The following is a 17207-nucleotide window of genomic DNA, read 5'->3' as shown; positions in this document are numbered from 1 at the left end:
CCGTTGCTTTCTGGAGAAAAGACTCTCCTGCCATTTGGCTCAGAATCAGGACTCTGAAAAATAAAAAAATAAAATAAAAATATCACAACCGACTTTAACGCAGAAAACATCCACTGTACATAAGACAGTGGAGCTACACTGCAAAAAAAAAAAAAATCTTACCAAGTATATCCTAGTACACTTAAAATAAGACAAAGCAAACTTTTGAAAACTAACATTTTGATGTTTAAATGACTGCACTTGGAAAAATTAAGTGTTTCAATTGTTGATTTTGTATTTTTGAGATATAAAGCACTTTGAACTGCCTTGTTGCTGACATGTGCTATACAAATAAACAAGATTGATTGAAGTAACTTTTGAGCAATATATGGGAGTTTGCTTTAAGTAATTAAAATTGAAGAAAAAGTACTTGTTCTATTGGCAGATTGTTTCACTTATAACACATTTTTCCAATGTTACATATTAAGGAACTATTTATAAACAAACCTATACTTCTTACTGAAAAGTTACTAGTAAATTAGTTTTGCTTTATTTTAAAATGTATGAAGATATTTGCACTAAAAACTACACAAAAATACTTGGCAAGATTGTGTGTGTTTGCAGTGAAGCGAGAAGGAAAGATTGAAATCTCACCATTTCCAGAGAACATGGAGGGACGTTCTCCTTCTGTTTCCCACCGAACCCGTCCAGATGATCGCTCTGAGAGCAAAACAAGAGGTGAGAGGAGGTTCAGATACCAAATACTCCACATGAAACCCATTTCTCACACTGATGTGAACTACAGTTTAGCTTGATTAATAAAGAATTACCATGATGTTTTCTGAAAACTGTGTGTGAGACCAAGTGGTCACATGGGGTAAAGACTCATGGTCCCTTTTGTAAATTTTTTTAATCAAACGAAACAAAAACAAAAGATGAATTTTACACGGTTTAAGATGTAAAGCATCTTACCATAAAAGTTGTTTTCTAATTAAATTCAGTTCTTTCAGCTACAAATGACTCAAAATGTGATTTTATTCGATGGATTTTTTAAGATAGTCTGGCAAACATTTTTGAAATTTTTTTTATATCAGTAGAATAAAAAGACTGAGCTAACTTCCCATCAGCTCAGCTAACGCATCACAAATGCCCCCTAAGCTCAGCTAGCTCATAGCTAACTCCCTATAGCACAGCTAGCTGGTGGCTAACTCCCTATAGCACAGCTAGCTGGTGGCTAACTGCCCATCAACTCAGCTAGCTGGTGGCTAACTCCCCCATAGCTCAAAGCTAACTCCCTATAGCACAGCTAGCTGGTGGCTAACTCCCCCATAGCTCATAGCTAACTCCCCCATGGCTCGTAGCTAACTCCCTATAGCACAGCTAGCTGGTGGCTAACTGCCCATCAACTCAGCTAGCTGGTGGCTAACTCCCCCATAGCTCATAGCTAACTCCCTATAGCACAGCTAGTTGGTGGCTAACGCCCCCATAGCTCATAGCTAACTCCCCCATGGCTCGTAGCTAACTCCCTATAGCACAGCTAGCTGGTGGCTAACTGCCCATCAACTCAGCTAGCTGGTGGCTAACTCCCCCATAGCTCATAGCTAACTCCACCTCAGCTCAGCTAGCTGGTGGCTACATCCCTCTCAGCTTAGCTAGCTTGTGGCTAACCTTTCAGCCAGTAATTGCCAAAAAAGAAGAAAAAAGAAAATTTGCTTCTGTTTAGTTTATTCAAATAATTTGCTTTACATGCTCAACTTATTGGAACAATTGCCACAAAGCTTTAGTAGTAATAATTCAAGGCTTGTTGGATATAATATTCATTCAACTCAATATGCTGCTACCAATAGTAATTTCTCACAACACACTAATAAGTAGCATTTAACCACCAGGAATGTGTGAATTATTTGAACCCTTATAATTATTGCTTAATCCCCAATCAGTTTCAACATTTTTTTTTGTCAATTCCAGTGTAAATCTTTCTCCTCAACATGCCAGTAGTTTTTGGAGGCACCAGCGGGATAAACATGCATACTCACATCCTGTTTGGAGATGGCAGCTTTGTAGAGGGCCATCCTGTCACGGAGAGGAGTGGATTCAGCAAGACTTCCATCTGTGGAAGCACAGGAATAAAATGTTAAAGTCATCTAGATTAAGACCACTTTGACATGTCCAGTTTTATCCACTTAAACCAGTAAAACATTCCAGTTTCTCCCCTTCAGGCGTGGAAAACATCACATATTCAGCTCTACATCATTTGCTCTTTTCCCCCCAGTTCAGATCCCGTCAGGAATGTTGCTCAAGATAAAAACAAGGTTATGATATTGTTTTTCCTCCCAGTTCAGACTGAGTGCAGCACCAACAGGAACACAAGGTCAGCAGTTGTAGAGGAAAGCAGGATTTTGGGCCGTTTCCTGTCCCCATTTTAAGCAATCTGCTGATAACAGAGCACCGTTTGTCACCTCTGAACCCCCTTCTGAATTTTGGGAAGGATGTAATCCATCCGAAGGAAGTGAGGAGAGCACAGATTTCCCAAGAAGTTCTACAGAGTTCAGAACTTCAAGAGAAGATTTCACTGGATCATTGTAGGCATATAAAAATGTCCTGGGAAGACTTTGACAGAAACCAGGTCTGGAGCGATTAATCGAGTTGGTCGTGATTAATCGATTAATAAAATAGTTAGCTAATTTTAAATTAGTTGATTATTTTAATAACAGATTCATCACAACAAGCAGAGCTGAAAATGTTCTGAAAAGTTGTTTTTCTTTTCAACAAATGGCCTCATTTTAGATCTGTATACTCCAGTTCATGATTAATCAATTAGCTGGATTAATCGTTGACTCTAGTTAACTGAATTAATCGTCGGCTGGAATATACAGGCCTAAAAAGAAGCTATTTGCTGAAAAAAACCAAGATATTCACAGCAGTTTCAGCCCTGCTGGTCGTGATTAATCAGTTACTGAAATAATCTTCAACTAATTTAGTAATCAATTAATCATTAAATGGAGTATACAAAAAAATAATGTCATTTGCGGAAACAAAAATAGATTTAGATTTAGTTTCAGCTCTGGTGGTGAGTGCAGCAAAGTGAAAAGAGTAATGGTTCTGGTTTTTGGAGGTGCAAAGATTTATTTTACAAGAACATAAATAAAAAACTAATTTAAAAAGCCATTTTAAGAACACAGGACCATGAAGATCATTCAAAGAACTGAAGTTCTGCTCCAGTTCTCCAGCTTTTACTTCTAGGTACGCTGGGATTTTCTTAAAGAAACGCAGGCAAACATAATTCTTAGGTCAAATTTCCAGCTATAAAGATGATTAACAACAATTATCCATGTACCTCCTAGTAGCTGGTCCATGTTGGAGGAGTTATCTCCGGCGTTTCCTCGACTCGTCTGCTCTTTGGATCCCTGAAAGAACAAAACAGGATTGTGTTAGACATTAGACGGCGAGCCGAGCGGCGACGGCGGCCGTTTGACCCTCACATGTTTCAGTCACTTGAGCAAAGAGACGGGAAGTGGTTCCGTCTGCCCTTCCAGACGGATTGATTCAGAATTAGACGGAGAAAAAAAAAAAAAAAAAGCAAAAGATGAGTCGAGAACAACAAAGGTGAGATCAAGTGTTTGCCGGTCCAGTTCAAACCAAGCCGCTTTAATCCCCTTAAGAGCTCAGAGACACAGACGCCCCATCTGTCCAGAGATGGACCCAAATAACCTAAATTAAACACTTTTTGTTTTAGTTCAACCCCAAAGTTCACTGAAAAGAAATCAGTTTCAGTGAGACTGACCTGAGCGCATACATACATTTCAGCAAACAATTTGTGGTGTGTTCATTTAAGTCTCAAACATTCGTTCAAGGTACTGCAAAAGGAAAATCTTTTTGGTCTCTTGTTAACAGCAAATATCTTGGCACACCTGAAATAAGCCAAAACTTAAAAGTAACTTTTCACCAAGAAATAAGAGCTTGTTTTAAGTCTAGTACATTTTCATCAATATTTAGGAATCAGATATAGTGGAAGAAATGTCTTGGTCTACTAGCAGATCATATCATTTATACCTAGTGCTTTTCATGAATATTAAGGAATTATTGATTTAAAACCAACTCCTGTTTATTGCTGAAAAGTTACTTTTGTCTCATTTCAAGTGTACTAAGATATTTGCACTCAAAATAAAACCAAAAATACTTGGTAAAATTTAGTTTTTGCAGCAAATATTTGTGGTCTATCAGACTTAAAACACCACATAATATTGCTTGCTTACATATATATATATATATATATGCACTCAACAGTCTCACTGCATACTCGTACACAAAATGTTAGTAAGATTTTGTCTTTTTGTGCATATATTTATTTAAGTGAGGTAAAATAGTGCTGCGTGTGTTTAAGTCTCACATTCACTTTATTTGTATTCTGGGATGTGCTCAACTCTGCACCACAAAAACTAAATCAAGTATTTTTGTTCTAGTTTCTAGTGCAGATATCTTTGTACACTTGATAGAAGACAAAACTAACTGAAAAGTAACTTTTAAGCAAGAAATAGAAGCTCATTTAAGTGAATAATTCCTTATTATTGACAAAGTACTACATAGTTCTGAGAAAAATGTCTGGCTCCACTGGAGATTATTTCACTTCTTGCTAGTACTTTCTCATGAATATTAAGAAATTACTGACTTGAAACAAGTTCCTAAAAAGTTACTTATAAGTTAGTTTTGTCTGATAAAGTATACTGTTATTTGTACCAGAGCTAATGTACCTTGCTGGAATAAGTTTTGTCATTTCAAGTATACAAAGATATTTGCACTACAGATTAGACCAAACATACTTTAAAAATTTGTTTGACATTTAAACCCACACACCACAAATTATCATTTGCTTACATACATATATGCAGTTTCACAGCATATTCTCTCTTTTCCGCAGCGCTATGACTTCGATTTGCTTGAATTAAAATGCTTTTATTGTGCAACTTAATGGAAAAATCCGGCATGTCTCTGAGGCATGCACCCAACAAGCAGAGCAGTGCATGCAGCGGTCTGCTAATAAAAGAGGAAACGGTTAATGTGGTGAGACTAAGCACTCTGAGGTGCTCATGCTGGCCTCCCTCCAACTCTGCAGCTCAGATTACACAACAGAACAAACCGGCGTCTCATCCTCCGTCTACAAGCATCACATGTCCGACACTCGCTCGGGAGGATTGACCCCTGACCTCTGAAGCCAACGTTCTGAGTCTGAGCTCCATTTCGGCCTCTGGTTTGCACACCTGAGCTGTTCGCTGAGGGCGTCTGCAGGCCGCGGCGTGTCAGGCTGGAAGGAATGGATGAGCTGGAGGTGAAAGTACGTCTTGCATAATCAAAGTCAGATGAGCGTCAACTTGTCTGGAGCAGAGCAGCATGCTGCTCGTCTTCGACTCTCTGCTGTCGGCAGTAAAACTTTGACAGTGAAAAAAGTACAAATGGTTTTGGTTTCAGGACGTCGTCGGTCCGATTGATGGTCGGGTCAAGAGGTCAGCAGGGAAGAATCAGTCAGGTTTCGAATGTTGACCAACAACACAAAGGGCTTCAGAGTCGCATCTTCAGCTCAATAAATGGTTTGATTTTTAAACATTAATAAACATTGTGTCCTTATAAATCCTTCAGCAGGAAAGGAAGAAAGTCATTAATGAGTTAATCGAAAGTGAAATGATCTCATCGGTTGATTAACGATTATTTGATTAGCAGCCATTTTCTTAAAAATGTGTTTTCTCGTCTCAAAAGGACCGACTGTTTTTCCACAATACAAAAAGGAGAAAAATAAATTAAAAAATAAATAAATAAAAATTTAAATGTAACATTTTGTGTCAGCAGAATTAAATACATTAGATAGGGAAAAAAATTTAAATACTTTGATTCTCAGAAATTTTCTAGAAAAGACAAGATTTAAGCTTGAAACATTAGAAATTTTCTAGCAAAAATCAAAAATTTTAAAATCCATTTCAGAAATCAAAAAGAAAAAAAAAACAAGCAAAATATGTTGAATTTTCAAACTAGTTTTCTAAAAAAAGAGAAAATTTTAAGTTTTTTATAGCACATCAATTTTGAGCTCAGATATTCATGGTTTTTTTTAAATAAATTTCTGAGATTAATCTCAATATTTCTGTTTCAAAAGTCAGTTTTCAAAGATTTTGACTTTTGAAATTTTCTTCTAGAAAATATTTTAGATGAATGAGATTTTTTTCTAGGCAGTTATTGCCTTTCCATGCTTTTTCTAGAAAGTTTCTGAAATTATTGTAAAAATTTCTGTTTCAAAAGTCAACAGTTTTCAAATATTTGACTTTTGAAACTCTGGATTGTTCAAGTTTTTTCCCCCGTAAAATTTGTGAAATTAATCTCAAAATTTTGGAGTTAAAAGAAAAAAAACACAAAAACATTTTTGAAATGCAGGAGTTTTTCCAAAAAATGTTTTAATCCGTATTTTGTTTTTTCAAGGAAATGATCCCCCTTATTTAGCTCAGATTTTCTTGTTTTCTTTGTAGAAAATTTCTGCGTTTTTTTGGTGGAAATTGACTCTTTTTCAATCTACAATGGTCCAGTAAGCAATTGCATTTTTTGGCTTTGTATTTAAAATTACTGAAGAACAACAGATCTAGGGCAGATATTAAACTGAAGACAACGCCAGAACAATGGATCAATTCCAGCGGCCCGGGTGGAGCTCTGCTGGGTCGACAGCGGGGGTCTGATGATGGTTTACATGCATAAACACACGGGGGGTGTCAGTGTAAACAAGCAGCACCGGCCAGACAAAGGATGCGATGCTAATCCGAACCCCATTAAAGCTCTGCTACAGACGGACAGACGGACCGCTCCCCGCCTCGCATAAACACACAGTTTACTCCGAGCCGAACCACAACAAAGAGGACAGTTCAGTCTGCAGACGCAGCAACGCTCCCAGATAAAAAACCCAACTGATAAAGTCCAACAGAGGAACTTTACAGAAAGAAAATCATGAACCTGAGAGAGAAACACAATAGCTACCTTCAGCGCAGACAAAGCAGGAGGTAAAGCGGCGAGGAGGAAGAGGGTCGCTGTGGCTCTGATGGAGATGTGGGTTAGGGTCTGCGTCGGACCGGGAGGAAGAGGCGACGGGGGGAGCAGGTGTTCAAAAGGAGGGAGTGGCTGAGGTGGTGTTATTAAAATGAAACCGGCTTTAGAGGGAATCAGACTGGGTGGAGTGATGTGGGACAGCAGGAGCAGCTGGTACGGGGTGCGACTCTGGGAGTAATGGAGGGGAGGAGACGGGGTCCGTCAGGGAGGGAGGAGGGTCAATTAATTTCAGAGCATCTGCCGACTCCATGCGGGGAGAGAGAGGGGCGAGAGAGGGATGTTTAGAGAAGAGGAGGAGGAAGAGCAGATGAAGAGTCTGGACCCAAACAAGCCAAATGCTTCAAAAATGATTAGCTGCAAAATCCAGGATCAAATGAGTTGATTTAACCAAACACACTGCAAAAACACAAAACTTTACCAACTACTCTTTATGTAGCTTCTAGTGAAAAATATCTGAGCACACCTGAAATGCGACAAAAACTTTAACTTTTCAGCAAGAAATAGGAGCTTTAAGTCAAAACGTGTTGAATATTTATGAAAAAGTTCTAGTTTCACTTGCTCACTGCAAAACCAAAATCTTACCAAAACCTTATTTTTAAAACAAAATTGGGATGTTCCAACTTTTTGTCATTAGTGCCAAAATGTCAAATTGAGAAAACATTTAAGACTTTTGTTTTTTTCTCTTCAGAAATGGACCAATTAGACAATATTTTTAATAAAGCAGTCACGTTTTGGTAGAAGATGAATCCGTTAATCCAAAATATAAAAAGATTATGTGCTTTTAAAAAAAAAAAGTTTTTAAAACATTTCCTTCTCTCTTATAGTCGCCCATTTTCACTCTGTGCCTTGAACATGCATTCACATCCATTGAACTGTTTGTACTTTCTTTGTATGTTATATCATAAATCAAAATGACAACTTAGAAAGAAAAAATGATAGTTTTCAGTTTTTAAAAATAAAATCAAACGGCACTTGATGTGTTTTTATTGATTCTCTGTTCTGATTCTTTCAGAAGTCTAATTAGTCTGCAGTTTATGTTCTGGTTAATCCCAGCTGTTATTCTGAGGTTTGTTGGAGATCTAAGAGCGTCATGAAAACTAAGAAACAAAGCAGACAGGTGAGGGGAAAACGCAGAGACGCTTAAAGCAGAGTTATAAAACACCGTTAGATCCATCCTCTGGATATAAAATGGTACATCTCAGAAGCTGCAACTATGGTGAAACAACTATTAGTCTCAAATTCCTGAAAGGATTTTGCACAACAATCCTCTCAAGGCTGCGGTTATCTTTTCCTACCACACTTTTTCCTTCCACTCAACTTTTTATATATATACTTAGACATCATTTTGAACAACAATCTTCTTCAGCGAAGCCTTTTTTGGGGTTTTCCCTCCTTGTAGAGGTCGTCAGTGACTCATCAAACTCCCGAAAAATGTTTAATCTTCGCTGGATTCTGATTTTGCAGAGGAGTTGCGCTCCTCACTTCAAGCTTCTTTGTTCCAGCGTATTCAGTTTGATTGATGCCAAGTTGCACAATTTCCACTGGGAGGATTAAAACTGCTGGGAAACTCAAACTAAATCAGCAGAACTGGAATGAAACTGGAACACAGGGGAGACGACTTCACTGATTTAACGCAGAACTGGAAATATTAAAATAACCTAACAAACTTATCCTGCAGCCTGGTTTGACAGCAGTGACCAGCGCCTCCTTTCAAGTCAAATCATTATTTATAGAGTAACCTTAGGGCCAAATTAAGATGTTTGTTTTAAATTACAAGAGTAAAGTTGTATTATTAGCAGAATGAACACAATGTGATCAGAAGAAAATTGTAAAATTACTAGAAAATAAAATCTTAGCTACCAAGATCCGACATGATGAGCTTGTTTAGTTTGAGATTCTTTCAAAACTATTTTTGTGCAATAGTTTTAAAATCCTCCTACTGATAGTTTGATGCTAACAATTTGACAGACTACCTAATGTGTTCAGATTAAGTAGTCCAGTAAAACCGATAAAATATAACTTCACTATGTGCCACAGTCCACATTCATTTTTTAACATTTATTTTCCATGTAGGAGTCGTCATAAAACGACCAATTCATTCCAATATTGTACAACTTTATTCTTGTATTATGACTGTTCTGTTGTCACTCTGAGAATAGTCGTAATATTACAACTATTTTCATAACATACCTCTATAAGTTATACTTATATAACTTCTAAAATATTTTATTGATCCCAAAGAGAAATTAAATTATTGACTTGTATTACAAATTTTTGTATTACCACTATTTTCATATTGAGTTTCTCGCATTATTGTACCATTTCAGTAATATTACGACTTTTCATGTTGAGTTTCTCACAATACTAGAACTACTCTTGCAATATAACTATTTTTGAAACATTACGACATAACATGACTACGTTAATAATATGACTATTTTTGTAATATGACAAAAACAGTAATAAAGACAAGTATTATTTTTACTTTTTATACAATTTTGTGCCAATAATATTATGACTATTCACGTAATACGATTTAATTTGCCAGCTTTTTCTTGCAATATTGGACTTTGCTCATAAAATTACGACTTTATTCTTGTAATTTAAATATTCCTTCCTAGCCCCAATATGCTCTCATAAATATCCGATAGGTTGATTCAACAAGACCAGAGTGGAAAAGAAAAGTTTCTGTTGTTACCAAAAGCAGCACCAGAAGGGAGGGACGGCCGGAGAGGAAAAACAGGGTTTAGATTGACGAGGAGGGAGAGAAACTCAGGGCTGATTGATGATGAGGAAGAGGAGGAGGGGCTTTTCTGGCCTTTTGAGGGGGAGGAAGATGGTCTGAAGAGGCAACAGATCAGCTGTCTGCAGTCAGGAGCCTGCAGCATTACATCATCCACTCTCTGAAGCTCAACAAAGCGGCAGAGGAGTTCGGTCATACAGTGGAGGCCATTGTGTCGATCGCAAACGCTGATCTGGATCATGGAGTCCAAAAAAAGACATTTAGCAAAAAGCCTCCCAGACCCCCAGCGTGTTCCCAGCTAATGTTTCAGAAGCCTTCATGGAGTTTGGTGGGATGTGGAGAGTAAAATCAGGAGTAAGGAGGTAAAATATGGACAGAAGAGAAAATTATGACCAAACTAAAGTATCATCTGCATATACTCTAATCGATTAGGGCCAAAATTGTTGACAAAACTTGTAAAGTTTTTTTTAAATTAAAAATGAAAGGTTTTATTTGTTGCTCTAATTCTAAAGCGACATTTACCTTGCTGTTTTGTAAACTTTTAACTCAATAAAAAAGGTTCGTCATCGACTTAAGAATTATTCAAGAGGTTTATATTCATGCTTTTACTTTGAAGAGGGTGAAGACTGTTCCGTTTCCAGATTAAAATCTACTATTGTGCTGCATGTAAAATTGACAGTTAACAATACGCATTACAAAGCTGAAATCACGAGTGAAAGGTTTGTTCCAAAGAATCACTTCCTGATACGCATGTAGTAAGTTTGACCTGTTTCAGTGCAAAATAACACGAGTCATTGATACCTAGTGGGTGCTAGCGCTTTAGCTAAGTACAATGTTTCTAGCGTATTGCGCTTTATGTTTAGTTCTTTAGTGTTAGCACAACTAACAGGTCCTACCACTGATTTGGAGTGACTCTACCTAAGATATAAAGACTAACCGCTGTGTGAGAGTCGAGGGTTAAAGTCATTTCTGTAGCTGTAGCTTTTTATTTTCTTACAAAAAACACTGAAAATTATTTAGAAAACACTCCACTTTCACATTTCTACAGTCTGGAGGGACAGCACTTTGTTTTTAAACCATAACTGCTATAAAACAACTGGATATTAAGGCTAACCTGGCTTAATTCCCTGTATTTGAGTCACATTCTGCTGATGCCTGGAAGGAAAAATCTGTTTCCAAACCTTCTGCCATCTACTGAATCAGCCTGGCTTTGGACCCTGCAGTGGAAATGTTCACAACTGACAGGTGAAAGAAAAGGTTTCAACAAATTAAGCTTTAGAGGGGGAAAAACAAATATCTCAAACCAAGTTGGGTTAGCTTTGAATTGCAACATTTACAAAAACTTTGCAGACTTTCCAGTTCAGAAAACCACGTAACCTACAGCTAGAATACACCTAAGAGGCAATTTAGCTAAAGGAAAGACTTTGCATATAAATGAAAGATCTGTTTCACATCATGCATAGTTTATCTGATTAGTTAATCAAGACTTTATTTGATCCACCGCCGACCGGCTGCAGAAGTTAGAAAAACCACCAGCATTGCACCACGTTTTTACATCTAATGCAACAACATTTTGCAATGCCTTAAAGAAAACACATGACTGGATGGTAAATTCCTTCTTTTTTATGCTCAACAATCAACAATTAGCGGCCTGAGGGAGCGTGAAGCAGGAGTCGGTTCAAGATGCTGGCTGTCAGCTGAGTCAGTGTGTGTGTGTTCAAGCAGAGGGGTATGCAGCGAGGCTGCACCATGTGACCGAAAGCGTGAACGCACCGGAAAGAGTAGACCTCAGAAAAAAAAGTTGTGATGCTTCAATAAGTTAAACTGCATTTTTAGCGTCAGGAAAACGTGAAACATTAGCCCGTCGACTCACTTTTTAAATCGCTTCCTGTCGACTCTTGCACATACGGTTTGAAAGCCGGAAGAAGCATTGCATCATCTGTAAAATGTTGCTCTGACAAGAAGGAAGTTTTGATCCGTTTTGGATTGAATCAGTGGTGTAGCGTTCCTTTTTAAAACACGTGGGACCTGAGCTGTTTTAACTGGGTCTCTTAAACTCAAACATAAAACTATTATATATTCTGTACTCAATAGTCACTCAAAAAAAGTTGAAATACGACCTGAAATTTAAAAAGTAAACATTTGTATACTTATCCACAGTTATTGAGCTTCTATTTTGGTCTTCACTGCTTCTAAAAACACCCCAAATACTTAAAAAAGAAAAAAGAAATAAATTTTTGGCAATAAGTTAATGTTTTTTATGTTGTGGAAAAGAGAACCATTTCAAAAACCTTCTGAATATAACGTCACAAATCAGAAGGCACTGCGCCATTACCCAACAACCCCAGCATAGCTCTGCCCGTTACCTAGCAACCGATCTGAACTCCAGCACATTTGGTCAGCTGGTTTTCCTGCTGTCTGCTCTGTACAATGGCTGCTGGAAAAGACAAGCGTGTTTACTTACCATCCAGAGTAAGTAAACACTCTGGATGGTAAGAGTGTTTGCTGCATTCTTGTTGGTACTTTTGCTTTTCAAACACATACGCTTGTATATACAAGCGTAAACGTAAACTGACCAGATTAAAATCTGATTATTTAAGAATAATTTTATACAAAAAAAATGACATTAAAATATTTTGACCATAATAGGTCACCTCCAAGTGTATACATGCGCTCATGTCAATCTCACTGCGCACTCAGATTTCGGTTTGAGGGAAAGTGACTCGCCTTGTCGGGGGCGTCTCCTCTCTCAAACATCATCTTCAGACTGTTGATGGGAACGCTGGGCTTCTCGATGTCAGACGTCTCAGCTGCTGCGGCCTTCTGCTCCTCCTCCAGGTTTCTGCCGGGCTTCGCCTCCATCTCCATCGGGTCTTCGGCCTCCTCCGTCAACGGGTCGGTTCTGGTCTCGGGGTGAACCTCCAGAGAGGATCCTGCAGCTCTCAGGACCTTCGTTTGGATCTGGAAACGGGACGTGGGTTTGGCGAGCGGTGATGAGCTGCTGTGGCTCTGGGAAGTGGACGGCTGCTGCTGCTGCTCCCAACGTTTCTTTAAAACACTCAGATTTCCACCAGACAGAGAGGATGGAAGAGGCTCCACAACCTGCAGACAGCAGCAAAACATCCACTTTAATCGATCACTTTATTATGCATCATCTGATTTAAGTATTTAACTCCAAGACTGCAAAAACACAAAATATTACCAAGTTACAATACTTTGTCTAGTTCCTGGTGCAAATATCTTAGTAGACGTAAAATAAGGCACAACTAACTTACAAGTAACTTTTCAGCAAAGATATAGCAGCTGGATTCAAGTAAATAATTAGTTAATGTTGAAGAAAAAGTTCTAGTTTTATTGGCAGATTATTTCACTTATAAGACGAGAAAATATCTCGATACAAATAAAATAATCTGCCAGCAGAACTAGCACATTTTTATCAACATTAAGGAATTATTTACTTAAATCAAGCCGCGATATCTTTGCTGAAAAGTTAGTTGTGAGTTAGTACACTTAAAATAAAACTAAGATATTTGCACCAGAAAGTAGACAAAAATAATTAGTAAGATTTTGTGTTTTTGCAGTGAAAGTACATCAAATCATTTCTGAAACAAAAACTTAATCCTAATTCTGGCTAACAAACTTTCAGGTTGTAAAAACAAGAGATTAAATATTTTTTGTTGTTTTTGAAGAACTGTCAAGCTAAGATTTTTATATTTTACTAAAGTTGAAATATTCAGAGAACAGAGTAGTAATTTCATGAGAACTCAAACACGAAAAGCTAAAAGTTAGGAATGTTGAGCATTTTGTGCAGTTATACTAAATAATGATTATTAATAGAAATACTTCATTTTTTAACACATCAGCATTAAATTAGAAGGATTTTTGAAACAATTGTGCAAAGAAGAGTTTATTTAGAAGAAAAAATGGTTACACCAAATTTTTAATACTTATTAAAATAACTTTTTGATGTTTTTTCTGGTAAAAATGCAACTTTATTTGCTAATATGAGTATATTCTTGCAATATCCTGGTCTTATTAACAGAAGGTATGATTGAAATAAAAGCCACTTTTAGAAATTTGTACATTTTCTTTTTGGAAAGAAATAAAAACTCAAAAACAATTAAAATCTTATCTAATATGGATATAAAAAAAAAAGATTGATAAGTCATATCATCCAATCTTGAAGTGAATCAGCAGAGGGGAAAATCTTGGAGAATCAAACTTGATCCAACTAGAAGGTTATTTTTAAAAACTAGATCAACGTGAAGTGCAAAAGATCAAATTTCCATCAACTAAACACAGAAAAATCAGGAACAAAATACACGAGACCAGCTGCGACTTGCCCTCAAACTCCATCATTCAAGAATGTTTCATAAGAAGCTGCATCTCTGTAGGATCTCCACCGTGTCGACACACGTTTTACCAGAGCCAGTCGAGATCCACACAGCAGAAGAGGCTGAAAGTTGATTCATAAACCTCATATAAACCTAAACTAAGGCTACCATAGTAGCTCTAGATTCAAGGCTGCCATTCTGCTGGAAGGAGTCAATATTTATCTCCATCCATGTTTCCAATCAACTCTGATCAGCTCACCTGCTGAAGAAAAACATCCAAACTAGAGCTAGAATAATTGATTACCTTAGCAATCAATTATCCTAATTGGAAAAATGGCACATTAAACCACTTAGGCTTATTTTATAGACTATTAGAAATGCATTTAGATGCAGTTCCAAAGATTATTTCTAGATTTTAGAAAAATAAATTTTTAAAAAAGTAAGTAAACTTGAATTCATCATGCATTTAGAAACAAAATTCAGTTCCTTATTTAAATAAGAAAAAATACCTAAAGTCCAAACATAGCGTTCCTTTATTCCTTCATTTGCAACTATAAAAAAACAAAACATACTTTTACATGAAAATTTCATCCCTTTCTTCTGCTCAACTCAACAATACAGTGTACTTATGATCTGTTCATCGTTTTTTGGATTAAATAATAATCAGACAGCAAAAGGTGCTTAGTAGGAGATTTAGCAGATTTTGAACAAAGTTTTAAGTTTCTTTTTATTTCTTAAATGCAAAATGTTTTTTGTACATTTTTGGCTTAATTACTGCTCTGACTATCCTGATTTTTCTGTAAATAGTCTTTTCAGTCTGTATACTCCAATTAATTAATTAAAGGATTACTAAATTTGTTTGATTATTTCAATAAAATCACAAATGAATCCGACTGTTTCAGCCCTGATCCAAACATCATGATGCTGCCACCACCATGTTTTACAATAGGAGGGGTACATCAAGCTCTTTTCCCATGTTCCCATGGCCTCCTTCACTCCTTTAAAAAAAAAAAAAAAAAAAAAGACCAAATGTGTGGTCATTATAAAAAAAACCAAACATGAAAACTAAAACGAACCCAAAAGTTGATCATAAAGACTGATAAGTTTGAAGTTCTGTGGTACGTAACCTGACCATGTTGTTTTCTTTACAGCTTCAATAGTTTTCCTCCAAACCAAAGCATGGTGCAAACGTCTCGTTACTTTGGTGTTAATGCCATAGCAACACACTGGAGGAGCTGCAGAGATCCACAGCTCAGATGGGACAGAGTCACCATGTCCCTCCTGGCTGCTTCAATGATCGTTGCACTCGGGTTTGGTTTTGGTTTGCAGCTGTATCAAACTCTTCCCATCCTCCATATTTTCCTCAGAACAGCTGAATCTAAACAGAGATTAAAAAATACGCAATTTGTTGCGCCGGATTGTTGGAGAAACCATGAATAATTCGACTTCCACTTCACATTTCTGCACCACTTCGTGTTGGTCTAGTCCCATAAAACCCCGACTGAAAACACATTAAACATCCCCAACATGCTCCTGCTTTGTTTTATTGGCCTTTTTAATTCTCCTGCTCATCTGGACGCCATTAAAAGCTGCAGCCGTGTGTAATGATCATGCAGAAAAACAACATTAAAATACTTTTACTCTGCAACAAACTGAGCTAACAGTCTGTATTGTTTCCTCTGAGTATGTCGCACAAAGACGCTCTGCCTGCAGATGTGGAGATTTGCAGTGAACAGATGAAGTTGCAGCATCTCTTAGATCAACAAAACCAAATATTATCTTCATATCAGCTTCAAATTACAGCTGTGCAGCATTAAAAAGACAACTTTCAGATGCACACGCACTCAAACGGAGCAGAGAGGCTCATTTTTCTCTGCCAGCTAAAACAAAACAGTCCATCATGACTCATTATCAACCCAAACCTTGGTAGTCAGAAATCCAGGCGTCAGGGTTCAACTCGCTCAATAATGTTCATCAGCGTTGGACTTTCACCACCTGATTCTCTAAAAGCAGCTCAAACTTTAGTCAGAGTTTGCGAAAAAGAAAGTCTGCAGAGGAGGAAAAGACAAGAGGAAACAGAAACCACAAACTAAAAACTCAAATAAGAAAAAAAGAAAAGCTGTGAGCTGCTCAGCATGACTTTGCAGCTGCAAGACTTAGTTAAAAAAAAAAAAAAAGAAAGGAGAAAAACTTTCTAATAGATGGAAAGCAGAGATGTAAAAACCTGTGAGTGATGCGGACGCCCCGGTTGTCCGGTTCCCGACGCGCGGTCGTGTAAAACGCCGTGTCTGCGGGAGGAAAACCCCACAAGCCGCCCCAGATGTGAAAGGCTTGAGAAATGATCAGAATGAAGCAGCATGAAGCAACTCGCCCACCCCCTACAACACGCAGGGAAGAAGGAAACTGAAGCGCGGGGGAGGTGAAGGCAGGCAGGAGGGAGAAAATCAGAAACAGAGACATTCAGTGAGAAAAAAAAAAAAAAAAAGTCCAGGAAATGAGGAAAAGGTAACGCTGGAAACCTGGAGGGGGGGAAACAAAAACAGCAGAAAACCTCCAAGAACAGCAGAGATCCTGAATCTGGATGTTTGATAATCCTCCTTTGGAAATTATTTAATTTAAACACAATGGCTTCGGACGGGAGAAATGTGAGAAAGCAAATGTAAACTTAAAGTTAAAGGCAACAATGACAGCAGTATGTAGAACATCTGCAGCAAACCTTTTCCATTTAGGCCTCTAAATAAACATGCTGCTGTCAGATTAGACAGATGTGTTGAAATGGAGAAAACCTGCAGCTTTCTAGACTTGTATTTTAAATAAAAACCAAAAAAACATCCCATCTGTGACTTCTTCAAACTCCAACACAAACTCAGACAAGATGAGCAGGCATAACTCACAAGCCGAGTTAATCTGAAGTCGTTTCAAGATTTGAAACAAAACGGACTGCAACATTTAAAACTTAAGTTGTTTTGAGAACCAGGTGACTGTGTGCAGATAAATCAGGCTCTAATGAGTCTTCCAGTTCACATTTAGGTTTATGTTGCGAGACGATATTTGGAGAACTGCCTCATAGTAAA

At 37.5% G+C, this 17207-nt stretch overlaps 1 protein-coding gene across 4 annotated transcripts in view; it reads right to left on the bottom strand.

The window, feature by feature from the left end:
* lima1 (LIM domain and actin binding 1) overlaps window positions 1-17207 on the bottom strand; it is a 32079-nt gene that overhangs the window by 2407 nt on the left and 12465 nt on the right. For 3 of the 4 annotated variants that reach the window (XM_023336817.1, XM_023336811.1, XM_014469823.2), the window contains exons 4-8: window positions 12527-12901; window positions 3317-3386; window positions 2016-2089; window positions 634-699; window positions 2-53 (exon numbers count right to left, since the gene is read on the bottom strand). In XM_023336817.1, the coding sequence (XP_023192585.1) occupies window positions 2-53; window positions 634-699; window positions 2016-2089; window positions 3317-3386; window positions 12527-12901 (637 nt within the window). Of the gene's footprint in view, window position 1; window positions 54-633; window positions 700-2015; window positions 2090-3316; window positions 3387-12526; window positions 12902-16357; window positions 16526-17207 lie in introns of those variants that run through there. The other variant, XM_023336825.1, reaches the window with a different exon arrangement.

This window comes from Xiphophorus maculatus, chromosome 1 (assembly GCF_002775205.1).
Source record: "Xiphophorus maculatus strain JP 163 A chromosome 1, X_maculatus-5.0-male, whole genome shotgun sequence".
Lineage (NCBI taxonomy): Eukaryota > Metazoa > Chordata > Actinopteri > Cyprinodontiformes > Poeciliidae > Xiphophorus > Xiphophorus maculatus.
This window is presented reverse-complemented; position numbering and strand designations above follow the sequence as displayed.